The sequence below is a fragment of the Mauremys mutica genome, chromosome 9, assembly GCF_020497125.1.
Source record: "Mauremys mutica isolate MM-2020 ecotype Southern chromosome 9, ASM2049712v1, whole genome shotgun sequence".
NCBI lineage: Eukaryota > Metazoa > Chordata > Testudines > Geoemydidae > Mauremys > Mauremys mutica.
The window spans coordinates 69213207-69232865 of record NC_059080.1 but is presented as its reverse complement, the minus strand read 5'-3'; the positions used below and the strand labels follow the sequence as shown (position 1 = coordinate 69232865).

The following is a 19659-nucleotide window of genomic DNA, read 5'->3' as shown; positions in this document are numbered from 1 at the left end:
AAAGTGAACAATTCATGAACAAACAATAGGCAGAAAAATATTTGCCCAAACTTTCAGCTTTTATTTACGAATCACAAATGCATTTGCAGAACATCAGAGAGCTAAATCCATAACAATATTATTTTTAATGAATAACTCAATTAGCTCTATCAGTTAAGATAATTGAGTGTCATTGTCCAGTCAGTCTAGAGTGTAACACTGTTTTTAATAAGTGTGATTTTTGACTTGGTCATAAATATTTTATCCAACATGAAACACAGCATATGAGGTCTCAACCCAGGTATAATTTTTTCTCAAAAATTTAGGGGAAAAAATCTTTAAAAGTAAGAACTTCAGTCCTTCACAATTGGTATATATAAATAGTTTCTACTTTATAATCACAGAATAATCAGAAGCTAGAAAATCTCAAGAATAAAAATTCAGGGAACAAATTCATACTCCAAAAAATATCTTGACATGGAGCATGATTCTCCACTGTCTTACACTGATTTAATTCCACTTACTTCTCTGCAATTACCAGATGGTGAAACCAGTGTAATGGAATGGATTGTGGTTTATGTCCGTAATCTATCATTATTCTGCCTTGTGTCTGATACAGAATTTACTGAAAATTGAGAAGATCCATGTAATTATGAATTTTCTTCCTGTGATCCTGAATCAACTCTTTTGGGTTCTGGTACAAAACGACGTGGATGAGGTTACCACTGCTGTGACAAGGTATCCAAAAAATTGTTTTATATATTAGAATTAGGGCCAAATTCAATCCAGAGTGTGACTGTTGACATGAGTCTAGTTATGAACCAGGGCTGAACTTGGTGTTTAGATTTTAATAGAAGATGAGCTCATTATTCTAAAATGTCTGACTCCTAGATCTAACACAGAGCTTTGCAAGTAAGTCAAGTAACTAAGTGTAGGATATGACATCACATAATTGACATCACCCACAAAATTTATTGTTCCTTTGCAGACATTGCTTTCACTACTGTTTCAAATCAGTTGGCAGCCAACAGGTAAAGAGGGGGTTTGCTATAAAATGTATAATTCTCTGAGGTGCTGAGCCCTTCCTGAATGGTGCTTAGTGTCCTCAATTCCCTCTGACTTCCTTGTGGGTTGAGGCTGCTGAGCACCTCAAAGAAAGAGGTCAGTGCCTTCTAGGATTAAGTTTATAAATAGATGAGTCAGGTCCAGTGGCAGAGTTAGAGTTAGCGAGGCCCTGTGCTCAGCTTCATTTTTGGGGGCCCTCCTTGGGACCCAGCCAAGAAAAAGAACGTTATTATCTCTCCCCCAACCCCCATTTTTCATTCTTTTTTTCTTCATCCTCCTCCTATAGGTAATAGGAAGTAAATGAATATAAAGTGAGGTACCTTGATTGTTTTTGTAGACTAACTTATTTTTCCACAGACCACTTCAAAATCGCTGAGGGTCTCGGCGGATCACTTAATGGTCTTTCCAAATATTGTTTGTACCATTAGATAACTATTGTAAAGCGCTTTGGATGTGGGGAGGGTGCAGGAGTCAGAGTGGGCAGGGGGATGGGGGGGTGCTGGGTACAGAGGACAGGGGGTTGAGGGTGTGGAGGGGCAGAGGGTGTGGGGGAGTTGCAGGAGTCAGGGAGGGCAGGGGACTGTGGGGGTGTGAGGTGGGTGCAGGGTCTGGGAGGGAGTTATGGTGCAGGAGCAGGGTCTGGCCAGGAGTTAGGACGCAGGAGGGGGCTCAGGGTTGGGGCAGGAGGTCGGGGTGTGGAGCGCTTACCTGGGGCAGCTCCCATTTGGTGCGAGGGGTGCAGGTAGGAATAGTGGGAGGGTGCAGGAGCTCCCGTTTGGTGCTCAGAGTGGGGGTGGAGATGTAGGGGATGCAGGAGTCAGGGCATGGGGAGTGGGGGGGCTGGGTAGGTGCAGGAGTCAGGGAGGGGAGGGGGGTGCAGAAGTCAGGGCAGGGGGCTAGGGGTGTGGGCCAGGGTCATGGGGGTGTTCCCAACCCCCTGCCCTCAGTGGCTCATGGCAGGGGGCAGGGTGGGGTATGTGTAGGGGGAGTGTGAGTGCCCCACCTTTGCTCTGCCCTGCTCCGATTCCACCCCCTTCCCCAAGGTCCCGCCCCTGCCTCTTCCCCGCCTCCTCCCCTGAGCACGCTGCATCCCCGCTCCTCTCCCTCCCTCCTGGAGCCACCTAAGCGCTGGCAAACAGCTGTTTGGTGGCAGGGGAAGTGCTGGGAGGGACGGGGAGGGACGGGAAAGCGGCACGCTCGGGGGAGGAGGCGGGGAGGGGGAGCTTGGCTGCTGGTGGGGTTGGAGACTGCAGCAGGAGCCCCAGGAGCCGGCAGGACCAAACTGCCCTGTGTTTTACTGTAAATCTGCCTTTGGTCAGGTCACCCCATTTTGGACAGTTTGCTATGAAAACATTTATGCTATAACAATGAACAACAGGGAAGGCATTATCCAAGTAATTAACAGTCAGCTGGAGAGACTTACCAAGGGTCTGTGACCTCCAGGAATGTCCAACTAAAATATTTGTTTAAAATAAAATATTTATTTCTATTATTTACCATGAAATCGGGGGGGGGGGGTGGAAATAATTTCCAATGGATGGGCTGAAAAAGAAAAGCTGTACTGCATAGAGTTCTCTTTGTTGGCTTTTCCCCAGCCATTAAAGGCCTGGGTAGTAACCAGAAGACAAACACAACTTAGTCCTCAACAGTCCCATTGGGTTTATTAGTGTTGTTAATGTATTTTATATGTTTACTGAAGCTGGTTTGCTGTGTTTAACTGTTGAAGGGTGATTCATTGTAAGGCTTCAGACTCCTGATGCGTGATTCCTCAAGTTGACTTTAATGGCAGCTTAGGGGGCTCAACACTTCAAAGGTTTTCAGGCCGAGTACTTCCATGAATAGAAAAGTATGTCTGGAATGAATTTAGCAGTGTCATTCCCCTGGCTGGCAGAGACTGAGCTCATCCTAGTGGTGATGTATTCAGTCTCCTAGAGAAGGATGTCAAATCTTTTCCTATGACCCCTAACTGCCCAATTAATTAACACTAATGCCAATTGGCTTTGCCAGAGTTAGTGTTAGTTGGGGTGGCTGGAAAATACAGTAGTGAAACAGTGGGGTTAGAAACTGGATGGGCAGCCTTTTTTTATGCTCCAATACTTGGCTATCCACCCACCTCGTAGAATACGGCTTCTCAGTGTTTACCTCCTTGTCTGTGTACAGGCTTTGTAACAACATTGCTGATGTCAACAGCAACATGCACAGCTGTGCACTGCCAAAACGCTGGGCATGCCTTTCATTGTTTTGCCACTGTACATGTGTGCACATTGTATTTTGTTTTGAATAGCTTGAAGTAGCTTGCGTTGAACAAGTTAAAAGCTTGAAAAGCAGAACAAGAAGTCAAAATTGTTCACGGTTGTGAAAAAACACTTTCTTTATACTTTGTCTTGGTTACTGACTTGCCTTGGGCCCCAGTCATGCAGTCATTACTCTGTCTTTACTCTGCCAAAATTCCCATTGATATCTGAATAGTAGAGGAGTAAGGACTGAATGACTGGAATCTTGGTGAATAATTTGGTCATTTATTTATTTTTCAAAAGGCCCTAATCACATTAATAATAAGAAATGAGAAATAGTTTGCAAAACAAAATTTAATAAAATAGAAGCTTTTGTGGATTATATAGCAGGAGCGCACGGAAAGCATCTAAAAAAACGAACTCAGCAATTATTAAACTGTGGTACATGGGTTGGTTTATCAGAATAAGAATATAACAAGGACTTTTGAATTTGGAGTATGGTCCACTAGCCGTTCACATTCGAGAACTGCTGCACTAATGGATTTTTTTTTTCATTCTTGCCACATGAAAACGGGCCATTTATTTTTACATTTTGCTGAATAAATAAAGCGAATCCTGCCTTAACTGCTAACTCAAAGAAACAAGGTATCTAACAGGGGATGTCTTCTAATAAAGATGGAGCAGAATTATGTTCAGTACCTTTGTGAATTCTGTAGGGCGATGTCTTAAAAACAGGGAAGTCTCAAAAAACATGGCTTCTGGTGCAAGTTTAATTGCGTACAGAGAGGCTACCTTGTTGGATCCTCTGGCAAAATGACTCACCTGCCTTTGCAGGGTTTTTGCACTATAGTCCTGCCAACCAGTTCCACCAGTGGTTCCTTTTCCATTGTGACCCGGCCCTCCAGCCTGGTCACCTTTGGTCTGACTCTTTTTGCGATAAAACAGGATTTTCACCCATTAGTCCCAGGACCTCACACTGGGCCTGGTCCAGGCCCCGTAGTCCTTCTGGGCTCTTGTGTTTGGGGCCTTCCGGCTAATCTTCTCAGTGAGGCTGTCGAGCAGCAGTTCTCAAACTGTGGGTCGGGACTGCAAAGTGGATCACAAAAATGGGGTCGCCAGAGCCAGCATTAGACTTGCTGGAACTCAGGGCTGAAGCTGAAGCCCGAGCTCCACCCCCACCCAGGACAGCGGGGCTTGGGCTGCGGCCTCCTCTCCCCTGAGCAGGGCTTGTGTTTTAACCGCCTCTTAGGGTTGCCAAGCCTCCCGGTTTTGCCGGGAGTCTCCCGGAATTGGGCTCTATCTCCCAGAGGCTACTGAAGCCAAATCGGGAGATTTTAGGCCGCTAAAAGTCCAGCGGCACAGCAGAGCTAAGACAGGCTCCCTGCCTGCCCTGGCCCCGTGCTGTTCCCGGAAGTGGCCAGCACATCCCTGCAGCCTCTGGGGTGGAGCCAGGGGTTTCCATGTGCTGCCCGCGCCGCTGACTTCGCAGCTCCCACTGTCTGGGAACTGCGGCCAATGGGGGCTGCAGGGCATTGCTTGCAGGCATGGGCAGCGTGTGGAGCCCCCTGCTCTCCCCCCCCCCCCCCAGGGGCCGCAGAGATGTGCCAGCCGCTTCCAGGAACGGCACGTGGAGGGGGCAGTGCACGGAGCCCCCTGGCCCCACTTAGCTCAGGTGGTTCCCAGTCGGCAGCACAGTGGGGCTAAGGCAGGCTCCGCCCCTGCAGCTCCCATTGGCCACAGTTCCCGGTCAATAGGAGCTGCGGAGTCAGCGCTCAGGGCATGGGCAGTGTGCAGAGATCCCTCTCTGCACACTGCAAGGACATGTGGACCACTTCTGGGAGCTGCATGGAGCCAGGGCAGGCAGGGAGCCTGCCTTAGCCCCTCCTCACCACTGACCGGGACAACCCAAGGTAAGTGCTGTCCAGCTGGAGCCCGCATCCCTCATCCCCTCCTTCCCCCAACCTCCTGCCCCAGCTGTGAGCCCCATCCTGCACCCAAATTCCCTCCCAGAGCCCACACCTCCTCCTGCACCCCAAACTCCTCCCCCAGCCCTGAGCCCCCCTCAGCACCCATACTCCCTCCCAGACATTGCACCGTGCACCCCCCCCATGCACCCCAACCTCCTGCCCCAGCTTCATCCCGGAGCCCCTTCCCACACTCTGAACCCCCCGGCCCAGAGCCTCCCAGCCTGGTGAAAGTGAGTGAGGGTGGGGAAGAGCAAGCGATGGAGGGAGGGAGAATGGAGTGAGTGGGATGAGGCCTTGGAGAAGAGGTGGGGCAGGGGTGGGTCCTCAAGGAAGGGGCAGGGCAGGGGGCAAGGGTATTTGGGTTTGTGTGATTAAACAGTTGGCAACCCCACCTCCTCTCCCCACAGCCAGGGCAGCGGGGCTCAGGCTCCAGTCCTCCCCATGGGATCATGCAGTAACTTAAAAAAAAACAAAAACGAGTATGGTGGCACCTTAAAGACTAACAGATTTATTTGGGCATAAGCTTTCGTGGATAAAAAGCCTCACTTCTTCAGCTGCAACAGTTGGGGGAGGGATAGCTCAGTGGTTTGAGTACTGGCCTCCTAAACCCAGGGTTGTGAGTTCAATCCTTGAGGAGACCATTTAGGGAGCTGGGGCAAAAATCTGTCTGGGGATTGGTCTTGCTTTGAGCAGGGGGTTGGACTAGATGACCTTCTGAGGTCCCTTCCAACCCTGGTATTCTATGATAAGGTGCCACCGGACTCCTTGTTGTTTTTGTGGATACAGGCTAACACGGCTACACCCTGATACTTGTAGTAACTTTGTCAGATGGGGGTCATGATCCAATGAAGTGCGAGAACCCCTGCTGTAGAGGAATCTGGTCCCTCCCTCTATGCTGGGTTCTGGCCCAGGGACCCTTTTAGCAAGTGATTAAGGTCTGTCTGGTCAGATCTCTTGCTTCTTCCAGAGACTACTCTGTACATTATCCCCCCTTCTCTTCAGGAGGCTCATATTGTTGGGAGGGGTGGGGAGGGGCCTCTTCCCCAGGGTCAAGGGAGCTAGTCCTAGTTCTCAAGGCAACAACGGAAAGGAAACTAATTTAACAGTAGCATCTTCTTTGTCCTACGGCTCTGTGCTTGCAAGCAACTAAAGGTAGCTTGGCTCTCTGCTTTCTCCTTTCTGGGAGCTGAGGGTGAGGTCTGTCCACCGCCCCAGGCTGGGCCCTTCTGCACTGAGCTCTCCCTTTTTAAGGCTCCTCCTCCAAGTTTGGCATGGGGCTGGGATGCCTGAGCCAAAGCTACTCTTTAACCCCTTCTTGCCTGGTGTGGGGTTAGTACAACCCACCACTGAACCCTTCCTTTCTAATAGTCCCTTTGCCGGAGTTCTAACCCCTGAAAGGTTAGAATAGAAATTCTGACACAACAGCCTTAAATAGACTTTGATTCTCAACTTCATTAACACGCTTTCTAATTGTCTTCATTGTAACTTCTTCATAATATTCCCAGATCCATATAAGTGTTGAAATGTTTTCCAGTAACATGTAGTTTCATCTCCCAATAACGTAATAACATCAACATCACAACTATTAAAATTGTTATAACTGGGTGTGTTTTGTTAGAATAACAGTAACTTTTTAGAGTAAGGCCCTGATCCACCATTGTGACCCACTCCTGTGCCCACATGTAGTGCCCATGAAGTCAATGAGTTCCACATGGGCACAGAAGATTTTCCACATGGATTTTGCATGGATCAGACACATAATGGGTAATTTTGAATCTGATGTATAACAAGTGTGATATAAGGTAAAGCATGTAAGGATATTTTTCTGCCTTATGCTGCAAGATAGCTCAATATCTTTCTTTTCCAGGGTTCTTACTGACATTGTTGCCAAGTGCCATGAAGAGCAACTAGAATACTGTGTCCGTTCTTATGTAAAGGTATGAAATATCCAACTGACCTTTGATCATCTCCTGTGTGTTGCACGTTATTTCCATTTTCTCTTTGTGATACTTTCTTGTAGTTTTTCCAGCATTTGGATAGTTGCCTTTTGACCTTCTAGATGGTGCAGTGATTAGGGCACTAGGCTAGGCCTTGGGAGAACCACATTTCATTCCCTGCTCTGCCACAGACTGCGTATTTAACCTTGGGCAAGTCACTTAGCTTCTCTGAGCCTCAGTTCCCCATCTGTAAAAATGGGGATAATAACACTGCCCTTCCTCACAGTGGTGTTTGGAGGATGGATACACTAACGAGTGTGAGGTGCTCAGATACTATGTAGGGGGCTATATAAGTACCTAAGTTTGATAGATTTATGTATAGTTCAATGAGGTATTTTGCAGCATTCACGTTAAGTGGTTTTGTTGCTTCATACTGATCTGCCATGTGTATTGTATGGATACAAGATGTTTCTCCAATAGCATTTAACAAATTACAAATGAACAAGTGAAGCTTAGTGATAATTTTTACTAAGGAGGTGTTCCTTTTCTTTGTGCTTGCAGATTGCTGTATGTTTCTTCTGTTATATATTCTTAGCCTTCTATTGTTTTCTCAGGATATCTTTTGTTCCTCCAAGTAACTGTATATTTGTACCTGGTTCTGGGATGTGAAATATTTTACTTTCTGGCGTGGTTCCTTGCACATTTTTGTAACTGGGCACTGCTTGCTCAGTTTTTTCCATCTAATTCTCATTTGGGGGAAAATGGCATATGTCTATGCCTTTAGGCTAGTATTTTGATCTCAGTGAACTTGTGATGACATTGAGAAAGTCAAACCCCAATGTCTTTAAAAAATGATATTTTTGTTTCCAATATCCATCGAGTACCCCTTAATAATGCTACAGACCAACAAACACCTAAGAAGTAAATAGTTTAGCTGAAGTAACAATCTAAGATGAGGAGCTTAGTATAGAACTGTATGTTGTAAGTAGAAAGATTGGGGAACCACCCTAAGGAACAAGGAAAAGGCAAAAGCGCTTCCTTGAATTTTGGGAAATTTGTACCCAGACATTACTAGATTAATCAAGAACTTGGCAGTGTAGTTGAATCACCTGCAGAGATATCAATCACTCTGTAATGATTTAATACACAATATTTTTGTACCTACTTAATTTATTCATTCATTTAGTCATTCATCTCAGAATGAACAAAGGAGAATCTATAGTATTTAAAACTTGTCAGAAGAGAAAAATAAAAGTTATTGTTGCTTTGCCTGTACTCCTCCATGTATAGAGGTTTTCTTCTTGTCTACTCATGTTCAGTGATAGTCAAACAGATACAGAACATGTCAGATATAAAATAAGAGAAAGGCACACCCTTCCAGTAATTATGGAAATAAGTTTGAATGACATATATAGAGACTTATAAATTAGTGGATGACATTCTGATTTATCGTGAAACAACGGAGGCTTTCACAAAGTCTAATAATAACTGTAATCTACCAAATGAAATTTATGCAACACAAAAGACAAAAAAACTGCCCTTCAGGGCCAATGAAACCAAAATGAGAACTGAAACTCTCAGATCTTCGTGAACAGAATAATGAAAATGTGAGACAAGTTCTACTAGGAAAGAAACCAAAGACTCTTTCAGGTCCAGTGAAGCTAAATGCTGCTGAACTAACTTCCACAACATGCAAAATGCCTTCATACTTTGTCTTAATATACTTTATGTCCTTATAAGGGATATTTTTCAACATTCCATGACCCACGTTCTGATCTCAGTTACACTGGTATAAATCCAAAGTTTCTCTGAGTCTAATGGAAATATTTGGATTTGTAGTGGTGTAATATGGTCCTATGTAACTTTCAGTTTAGTGCATTTGAATTGTCTAAAATCACAGTGGACTGAAATATTGTATTGATCACAGTTCTGACCATGTGATAGTGAAAAGCCAAAGAAGGGTGCATACACTTTATATTTCAGCAGTGCTTAAAATGAGCTTGTGAGCTGGTGTATATGCAAATAGCTGCTGCTGTATTGCACACTGCCATGAACACAGCTGCAGTATGTAAATGACAGCTCTTTGCTTTTCATTGCATACTTCAGCTCAGTGACCGAGTCATAAACATGTTGTGGTTCCTCATTATTCTAACCTAGTGCTTGGGGGAGAGGGTTCAAGTCCCTGTTGTGCCACAACCTTCCTGTATGACCCTGGGCAAGTCACACAGGGCCAGATTTTCAAAGGTATTTAGGAGCCTAAAGATGCAGATCCCAGTGGGATTTTCAAAAGCACCTAATCATTTATTTCAATGGGTGTTATGCATGTAAAATTCCATTAGGCACTGATATGCAACTTTAGGCACCTAAATATCTTTGAAAATCTGACCCTTAGCCCTTTCTTGCCTCAGTTTTTCATCTGTTGGAAAAAAAAAAAGAGGAGGGGAATAGTACTTCCCTACTTCACAGAGGTGTTGTGAGGTTAAATGCATTAAAGATTCTGAGGTGTTCAAATACCAGTTTCTAGATTGATCATTATATAAGTAAACCAGGATGCATCAAGATCCATTGGGAAAACTCATGCCACTTAAGTAGAGCAGGTCAGGAAATTTTCAGCTAGTTAGAGAAAGCCAAAATAGCCAATAGCCTGGTGGTTAGGGCACTCACCTAGGATGTGGAAGACGTAGGAACTTCAATCAGGGTCTATGGGCATGTCTTCACTCGCAACGTTAAAGCACTGCCGCAGCAGCACTTGAATGTGGCTGTGTAGTTGCGGCACCAGCGCTGGGGTAGAGCTCTCCCAGCTCTGTTAATACACACACTCACCCCCGCTTACTCCCCGAGGGGAGTAGCTACCAGCGCTGGTGCACTGTCTACACTGGCGTTTTATGGCGCTGAAACTTGCAGGATGGGAAAACCACTCCCCACCCAGCTCTATAATTAGGTGTTGAGCTGTCCGTTGCAGCAAGAAGACTTAATATTTAATAGGAATGCTACTTAAAAGTATCATTTGTTTTAGCTGTTTGTACTTAGTGTTGCTGAAAAAGATGTTTTCTAATAATTAACTAAATTAAGCTGCTGTTATTTCTGAGACTCCAATGGATTCTTTCACTAAAGTATTAGTTAAAACAATAGGTGAGGGAAACAAATTAGTAGCAAATATCTGACTTATGTCCATGAGCTATCTAGTGGCAGAGGAAATCTGTTCCTTGGGCTACAACCTGGAAGGGGATGCTGTTCCCCTTCTTTCCATTCTAGTGGGTGCTCTAACCCTTTCAGGATGAAGAATTGCTACCAAGTAAGCTGTTGCAATTGGAAGATAGGAACAAAGGAAATGTGATCCTGATTAGGTGGGTTGAAAACCCTCCTTTCTTCCCCTACAGGTTTATTGTTCTTCCTTTTCTGGGAATTCAAAAGAAGCAGATTCTGATGCCTGATGGCCTAATGAAAAAAATAATCTATATCATGCCAGTGATTTTTAAGCAGAAATTCCCTTTGATTCAAATCAAGTTGAAAGTTATGGGGAGTACTGCTTAAAAGTCAGATTCAATCGGAGGAGTTTTTGTACCATTGCTGTTCAGCTTTATGTCAATTAATTTTTTTTCAGTCAAGATATTTTGGCAGGCAAAGATCAGCACCACAGCTATTCTTAGAAGATGCATTCCTTATGCACCACTATCTGTTTCTGGGATTTCTAGCAGTTTTTACAGTTCTATTATTGATCTCTCTTCAGTATGTGTTCAAGACCAAGTCATTCGAAGAAAGGACTGTCCATGAGGAGCTCGCTAAGAACATGACTGGTCTTTTGAAATCAAATGATCAAGCAACAGTGAAACACGTTTTAAAGGTGAATAATACAGTTTTAAAAATTAGTATGTTTTCAATATTAGTACAATTTCTGCTTCAGCTCCCATCTCTCTTTCACTTTCCCCGATGCGCTTTGCACATCTCAAAGCCCATAATAATGCTTTATCAGGCTTTCTTGCTGTAATTTTGTGAATTCTCAGCATAAGCCATTGCACAGTACGTGGTATTTTACATTGTATAATTCCTCCTGCTGGATTTCCTTTCTGTTATTGCTCAACCACTGTGAGAAATATAATTCTTACACAATACAGTGAGTCAGATCATTAAGAATGATTTTTTTTTTAACTTCACAAATGGTGCCAGGAATCACAGCTTAGATACATATTTATAAATAGGATATATAGTCAAATAATATGATTTTAATGCAGTTACTATTGATTTGTAATTAGCTAAATGTAAAAGATAATTATTCTGATAAGCATGAAGAGCTGCCAATGTTTTTTGTTTTAAATAACCAATAAGAGAGAGAGCACTCTGGCCACACACATATGGCATATCCTCCACACCCATGTAAGAGCTAGCTATGATGTTTTTTCCCCAGCTGAGGACTTCCCCACACCAAGGGGATTCTCAGTTGTCCCAATCCAGACAGTTCCTAGCTCTTGTATACCACCATACTGGCAGATATGAACTGGAGAATGGGGAGACAGTCTGACCCATAGTGTACTTTACATGCAAGAAATTAAATGGCTGTTAAATAACGTCAAAGTCATTATTGTTATACGGGTACACTCTACACTTTTAAATAGGTCAATTTATTTTTACTAAAAAGTACTAGAGATTTAAGTCCTCTGTTCATTTGTAGTACCATCATATCATGGGACAAGCTTCCCATCACTGGCCCACCAGTCTGTGCAAACGACAGCTAGGACATATTCTCTGTGCCCTTTCAGTCATTGACCTATCTGCTGAGACTTCTATGAAGGGTTTCAGTTATGCTACTATAATTATTATGTATCATGTATTTCTGCCATATCTACTTGCACACAAAGCATGAATTAAGACAGAGGTGTAAATATGAATGGAAATTATCATTTGTTCGCTCCTTACTTCTTATTAAAGGCACAATCACAATTGCCAAATGCCAGATCCAGCAAGATGATGTGTGGCTTCAACTCAAATGACTTAAATACTGTCATAGTGAAATGTAAAGCTTTCTAATTTTTCGATTCTATCAATATGCACTGCTGAGAACTCCAGAGCATTCCTCTAAAGAGGAATTCTTAGATGTAAAAAAAATCACAAAATAATCTATGCAGTGTCATCATAGCCAAGATATCAGAGAGACCAGGCTTCTATTGGTCTAATAAAAGATATTATTACCTCACCCATCTTGTCTGACAAAATAATCTGTTTTTCAACACTAATATTATCATGTAACTTTCTCCATAATATTTTTACAGCATTCCTGGTTCTTCTTTGCAATTATCTTAAAATCAGTGGCACAGCAATTGGTTGATACAAACAGAACACAGGTAAGAATATATATTATTATGTAATAAACTAAATTTTAAGATTAATTTCTACCCAAATACATTTAACCATGTAAAGTAAATGTATTCTAACTTTGTTTACTCTGAAGTAATAATCTGAATTTTTCTTAGATTCCTCGAACTCAGAGACTTCCAGAATCATTCCAGGCTGAATTAGATACACTGATAATGAACTTGTCCGACCATGTTGTTTGGAAATACAAAGATGCTCCTGAAGAAACAAAAAATGCAAACCACAGCATTGCCAGATTTCTTAAGGTGAGCTGTTCAGTCATTACTGCGCATGCATTTCTTCAGTCATAGTTAATTAAGAATAAAGGAGATTAAACCTCCAGTCTGAGGGAGTAAGAGCTATCCAAGCGAATGATGGCTGAAGATGCAGAATCAGCACTGATTTATAATACGATTGTTTCTATGCTCTTAGGTCTGAGGAAGTCCAATGGCTGCATATAAATCTACTAGAAAAGCCTCACTTGTACATATTTGTCCTGATAAAAGATGTGGCAAGGCTCCTCTTTCATCATGTCAGCCTCCACATTTCTCCCCAGGGAGTAAATAAATCCTACCCTGGAAGTTTTTTATTCTTAACTGTGGGTTTATTTAGAGTATTTACAAAGCAGGCTTCAGGGTAGGCCCGAGTCATTGTTTAAGCAAAAACCCCCAGAACACACATTTTTTTCCCCCACCAGAGCACTTACTTGTTACGCTGGATTCTGCTCACCAGCCCTTCCCCAAATAGAAGAAAACTTAATAATTCCCCTACAGGAGGAAATAGCTCTCTACCTAGGAGAATCCTTTTCTCCCTGCTGCCCCTAACCCTGCTGCAGCTTGTTTCTTGTCCCTCCTCCCACTATCTTACCAGAAGAGGGTTTTTTAAAGATCTCTGGCAGCCTTTAATTGGACTCAGGTGTCCCTAATTAACCTGAGGTAATCTCTTTTCATTTCATAGAGAAAAGGGCCTTGACCATTCTAGGATTGATATATCCATCTTCTACCACCCTCTTATCAAAGAGCAGTCAGCCCTGTCTGGGGTTCTCTGCTCAGTATCCTCTTCAGGTTCCTTAATGACCTTCCCATCTGTCCCTGGTTTTTTTCTTTGCTGTCCCCCATATTTATTTGCGTCCCGGGCTCAGTGGCTGCTCCCCAGTGGCTTGTCCTCAGTGGCACGTCTCCAGAACCCAGTAGGACCACTCTCTTATAGCTGTCTGGTGTGTCTTCATCACAAAGGGTCCACACTGGCAAACAGTACAGCTCATGGATGTAACTTTTGAGTAAAGGAGAAGTATATTGATGAATGGAACAACTGTTACAAAATCAGGCTATTATAATTTCTTGATCTAACATAAGACTGAAGTAGTGACCATAATATGTGACTATCATAATAGGATAAGTAGCCAGCTTTTACACACCTTTTTAAATATTGCAAGTATTCTGTAAACTGCTGAAGCATGTAATTATATGTACATTTCATCTCAGGAAAAGTTGCAGGTGTTCCAGTCATGAATGATGATTTTTTCACAATTCAACAATGATTTTTGCCATCACAATCCCTCATCAGTTTTGTCTGTGGAACCTAAATAGTAGCTATTCTGAGCAAAGCATAAAATTGTCAGCACTGCCTATGTCCCATTTTCAAAAGTGATTTAGATCACGTCTCATTGAAAGTCAGTCATGGATTTAAGTGGGAGTTCTGTGCCTAGTTGCTTTTGAAAATCCCACTTGACACTTGTCTGCATCTTTAGGCACGTAAATACCTTTAAAAATCTGTCTCCTCATGAAATTAACAAAAGTGTCTAAGGGTATGTCTACACTGGACACTTCAAAGCGCTGCCGCTGGAACGCTCCCGCGGCAGCACTTTGACGTGCGAGTGTGGTCGCGCGCAAGTGCTGAGAGAGAGGTCTCCCAGCGCTCCTGGTAATCCACCTCCACGAGGAAATTAGCTCTGAGCACTGGGAGTGCGGCTTCCAGCACTCGGAGCCCGTCTACCCTAGCGCTTCAAAGCGCTCAAACTTGCTACGCTAAGGGGGGTGATTTTTCACCCCCCTGAGCCAGCAAGTTAGAGCGCTATAAAATGTAAGTGTAGACAAGCCCTAAATAAGTTAGGTACCCAGTTCCCATTGACTTTTAGTGGAGGTTAGATGCCTAACTCATTTAAGCAGTTTTAAAAACTTTACCCATAGTCTTCTCTAATGTATGTAGTGGATAAGTAAAGCAATCTGAAGTAATTTATCTGCCTTTGTGCTAATTGTTCTCTGATTGCCCAAGGATGGGTTTTGCAGCGTTCTTTCATTTACTTGATAGACCAATTCATTCCTCTTGTAACTCCCTTATGGGATGGGAGTAGCAATAAGATTCCTTTTTTTTCTGTATCCCACAATCATTTTGACATTCTCCAGTATCTGCAGTGATCTCATGATTAGCTATGGGGTGGGGAAGAATTAGCATTTAGGACACAGTGTGGCTAATTACATAACTGGACAGCTGGGGACAGGAACAATAAAAACCTTGTGACATAGCGACACAGGGGTAGGCAACCTATGACACGAGCTGATTTTCAGTGGCACTCGTGCTGCCCGAGTCCTGGCCACCGCTCCAGGGAGCTCTGCATTTTAATTTAATTTTAAACGAAGCTTCTTAAATATTTTAAAAACCTTATTTACTTTACATACAATGGTAGTTTAGTTATATATTATAGACTTATAGAAAGAGATCGTCTAAAAACATTAAAATGTATTACTGGGACATGAAACCTTAAATCAGAGTGAATAAATGAAGACTCGACACACCACTTCTGAAAGGTTGCCGATCCCTGTAGTGACATATAGAGTGTCCTGTACAACATACACTGAGACTAAGGGGTGAATCTCTCTGAGGCAGATTGAAACACAGCTCTTGGAAAAAATATACTGGAAATAAATTGTTCCTGTGAAGTTATCAAGAAAACCAGCAATACGGAGGATATAGTCTCTCTCGGCACACTTTAATTAATAAATAATAGATCTGCAGTCCTCCGAAATGGTCTCCATTTCAGGTGCTGTGTGGAAACCTTATCTGCTGTTATCCTAGCTGGCATGAGTTTTATTTACCCAATGCATTACGTCACTGAGAGGGTGACATTGCTTGCCAGTATTTCATGTCAGAATAACACATGTGTTACTATTGCAGTTCTGCCTGTTATTTTTACATGTTATATATTTGAACAAGCGATAAAGCCATGTTATGCTACAATCAGAATTATCTGGTCCTTGCTTTTTTCTGGTCTGCCATAACAAATTATGTAAACTAAAGAGTTGGCTTGACATCTCCAGACCAGATTTTGCAGCAGCCAGATTTGAATGCCATGTACTATACACTCTGGGGTTTTTTTATTCTTGTACAGTTCAAGAGCATCTGTGATCTGTGTGATGGACCTGGTCCCCAGGATTACAGTCCTTACTGACCGTGCAAGACTGTCCCACTCTGGGGAAGAATATCAGGAACTGTTTGTGGCTTGAGCACTATAACAAACTTTACCTCTCCCAACCATTTGGCCTCATCAAGCTGCTGTTCTCATAATAACATAGAGTAATGACATGAGTATTTGCTCCCAGAGAGATAACCTAGTTCATAGTCAGAGAGTTGTTTGGCTGGATTCAAGAATCATTGCTTTGAAGCAAATATTTAGCTCAGCTTGCATCATGTGCTACCTCCCTTTATTGAGTGCTACAGTATTTAAAGTGCTATTTCCTCAGATAAACTCACTCCTAATTACTTGTACACTATGGTAGTAATTTCAGCCACACATCACTGGAGAGGCACAGTGCAGACAGACTGTACTGGTAAATCTGGCCCTGTGCTATTGGTAGTAGATATATAATTATAAACATTCTATTTTTTTCCTTAGCGCTGTTTTACATTTATGGATCGTGGATTTGTATTTAAGATGGTCAACAACTATGTAAGCATGTTCAGCTCAGGGGACCACAAGGTATGAGTTATATTTTTTTTAAAGGTGACTTGATAGCAGAGTATTTTCAGGGTGAAACTATTTACAATCCATTCTGTAGTTACTCCATGCTCAGAAGTAGAGTTGATCAAATTACTTACTATAAAGAATGTGTTACAAATTTAGGTCCTGATCCTGCAAGGAGCTTCACTTTGCTCAGTGGCTCTCAAACCCTTTTGTACTGGTGACCCCTTTCACATAGCAAGCCTCTGAGTGAAACCCCCCTTATAAATTAAAAACACTTTTTATATATTTAACACCATTATAAATGCTGAAGGCAAAGCGGTGTTTGGGGTGGAGGTTGACAGCTCGCAACCCCCCATGTAATAACCTTGCGACCCCCTGAGGGGGCCCAACCCCCAGTTTGTGAGCCCCTGATATAGCTGGACTTCTATGTCTGTGCAGAACTCAACTGAACTTCAGTGGGAATCTGTTGACACACACAGGTCAACCCATGTGTAGTTCCTTCCAAGATCATGACACTAGCCCTATTTTAGGTTAATGAATCATTTGTGAACTGCATGCTCATTTTCCTTTAATGTATTTGTAAATACTCACTGAAATAGCTTGACCAATAATTTTCAAAATATGGGTGATTCAATCACAAACTGGTCTGGTCAACTTTTCACTATTTATATGGTGTGATTAATAGCATAAGTGAGATGGTTTTGTTTCTGCTCCATGGTTGGATCAGAGAAATATATGCAGGATAGTAGCAAATAATAAACAGTGCGCTCTTGGTATCTGGCAAAAGTTTGTGAAATTTTAATGATTCATGAACTTTTTCATAAATATTCAGTAGTGATCTAAATAAATAAGATGACCCTATGAATTATAAGGAACCAAACTTGGTGCCTTTGATTGTGAAATTATTCACAATTTTTTTTAACTACATCAAGCTGGACTCAGATCTCTCACATAAACAGAGGAACAGCTGCAGAATCAGGCCCTTAGTTATTGTGTTATATATTAAGATCATAAATCTGCAAAGAATTCCATAAAATCTGAAAATTGTTTCCACGTGTTTCAGTTCAGTTCAGCAGCAAAAACAGATGTTTAATTAAAACAGATGTTTAATTAAAACATCCAGTTAATGGCTAACAGAGCAGTTCATTACTGGAGATTGGTCAGTCTGTATAGCAGAAATTAGCACATCTTCAAAGATAAATGTATGTATGATATTTACAGCATAGCTTCCTTTCCAAATAGTCTGCCAGAGAACATTTGAAAGTAGAGTCAATGAGGAGCCAAGACAGATGTGCCAGTGTAAGAGACTTGACGCCAATGAAAAAGAATATGCATAAAATGAGTTATAAAGATTCTTATGACTTTGAGGAAATACCAGAATATCCTCAGTGTCTTGGCTTGTCTTGCTTTGTAACTAGAGAGCAAAACAAGAGCCAGTCATTCAGTTTTGAAGCAAGGTTAAGTTTTCATCGGCTTGCGTACTTTGGTTTTTAACTGCTTATTTACTTACAAAAAATATGCTGATCCCAGTCTTCTAGAAAGTTGAACTGTACATCTAACTATTTGAAGAAATAGTATATGTGGTTGTGTCAGTACATAACATTGCATCAAGTGAATTTATTCTAGGTGTGGATGAAACTCAACGGTAGAACTGATTCATTGAAAATTTCAATATTTTGACGTTTGTTTTATCCTGAATTGGGACCAAAAGCCAAAATATTAAAAAATTTGGATTCAGAAATATTGTAATGTTTCATTTTAACGTTTATTTGTGTTCCCATGAGCTGCTGTGGTGCCTCACTAGAGTTTTAATTCAAGTGACTCATGCCCCCATTCTCTTTTATCAGCCCAGTTCTGTGGCTGATTGACCATGACCAGGGTGCATCATGGAGATATGATCATTCCAATGGAAGATTCCTTACCAGCTCTAGTCGACAAGTTCTGAAAAGTTCAGCTAAGCCACAAAAAGTTTCCAGCCTTTTTGGTCTAGACCCTTTTCTGTGCTTGTGGCATCCTAGCTCTACTGCTCAGCAGAAATGAAAAGATTACACTTGTGACATGGATCCTTCACACCCTTTAAGAAGGGGCAAGATTTGGGCCTTTACAGATACATGCAGATACTGGGATGTAGTATCAGCTTATTGTTGCTCTGATGAATTGGTCCGACTGCATCCTGGGAAATAGTTTCTTATGAGTTAGAACATTGTTCTGGGAAGAGGAAACGAATCTAAATATTCCTTGTAGGACCTCGGGCAAGACAGTTTCCCATCTATAAAATGGGAATAGTTTTTTCACATGAGAGTTGCATAGCTTAATTCATTAACGGTCGCAAAGCACTTGGAGCTTTTGGATAGGAAGTGCTATAGAAAGGCAAAATATTGTTGCTACACAGCATTCATTCTTATTAAAATGCTCTGATACATGCACACACACAGCAACATGGGAATTAGTTTTTCTCCTTGTTATAGTTTTTATAGTTCCCTTTGTATAAACTTTGTTATACTATCAATGCCCATTTAAAACACAATAACACTTTAATGAGCAGCCCTCCCATTACCAATTGAAAGGAATGACTGGAGTTGATGATGTGTATTATCAAAAGCAGTATGAAGCAGATCCAAAGCCCAATGAAATAAATGAAAAGACTTACCACTGACGTCAGGCCTAATACTACCAAAGCATGGTACTCAGTTCATTAAAAGAGTGAGGAGAAAAGGAAACACACAAAAGCATTGTAAGGTTATTGTTTTTGAGTGAGCACATAGTGCTGGGTCAGTGAATGATACAGACTATCGAAATGATTGCTACAGCCTTGAATTATGTGAAGTGGAGGTGATGCATCATACCTCCTAAGAGTTTAAGTAACAGCATATGCCATCTAAGGGAGCCAGTGCATGGTCTTAAAGTGACAGCTGCTTTAAATGTGTCATTTAGTTAAAGTCATACAGAATCAGTGTGAAATTAAATTTCAGGAATCCACCAAAAAATGCAAGCATGGTTATGACAAATGCCTTTAATATAAATGTGGGGGAGGGGGAACTAAGTTTTTTATCTTATTCTGTACTATAGCATTACATAACAGACCATTAGCTTTCAGTGGCTGATGTGAATGATTTTGGGGTAGAGAGAAATATTAATGTAATTTTTAACCTTGTTTCCTGTTGTCA

General features: G+C 42.1%; 1 protein-coding gene across 1 annotated transcript in view; it reads left to right on the top strand.

Moving 5' to 3' along the window:
• Positions 1-19659, top strand: part of DOCK10 (dedicator of cytokinesis 10) — a 226471-nt gene that overhangs the window by 157640 nt on the left and 49172 nt on the right. The window contains exons 24-29 of the mRNA XM_045030918.1: positions 599-717; positions 7113-7182; positions 10913-11026; positions 12450-12521; positions 12651-12797; positions 16424-16507. Of these exons, the coding sequence (XP_044886853.1) occupies positions 599-717; positions 7113-7182; positions 10913-11026; positions 12450-12521; positions 12651-12797; positions 16424-16507 (606 nt within the window). The remainder of the gene's footprint in view (positions 1-598; positions 718-7112; positions 7183-10912; positions 11027-12449; positions 12522-12650; positions 12798-16423; positions 16508-19659) is intronic.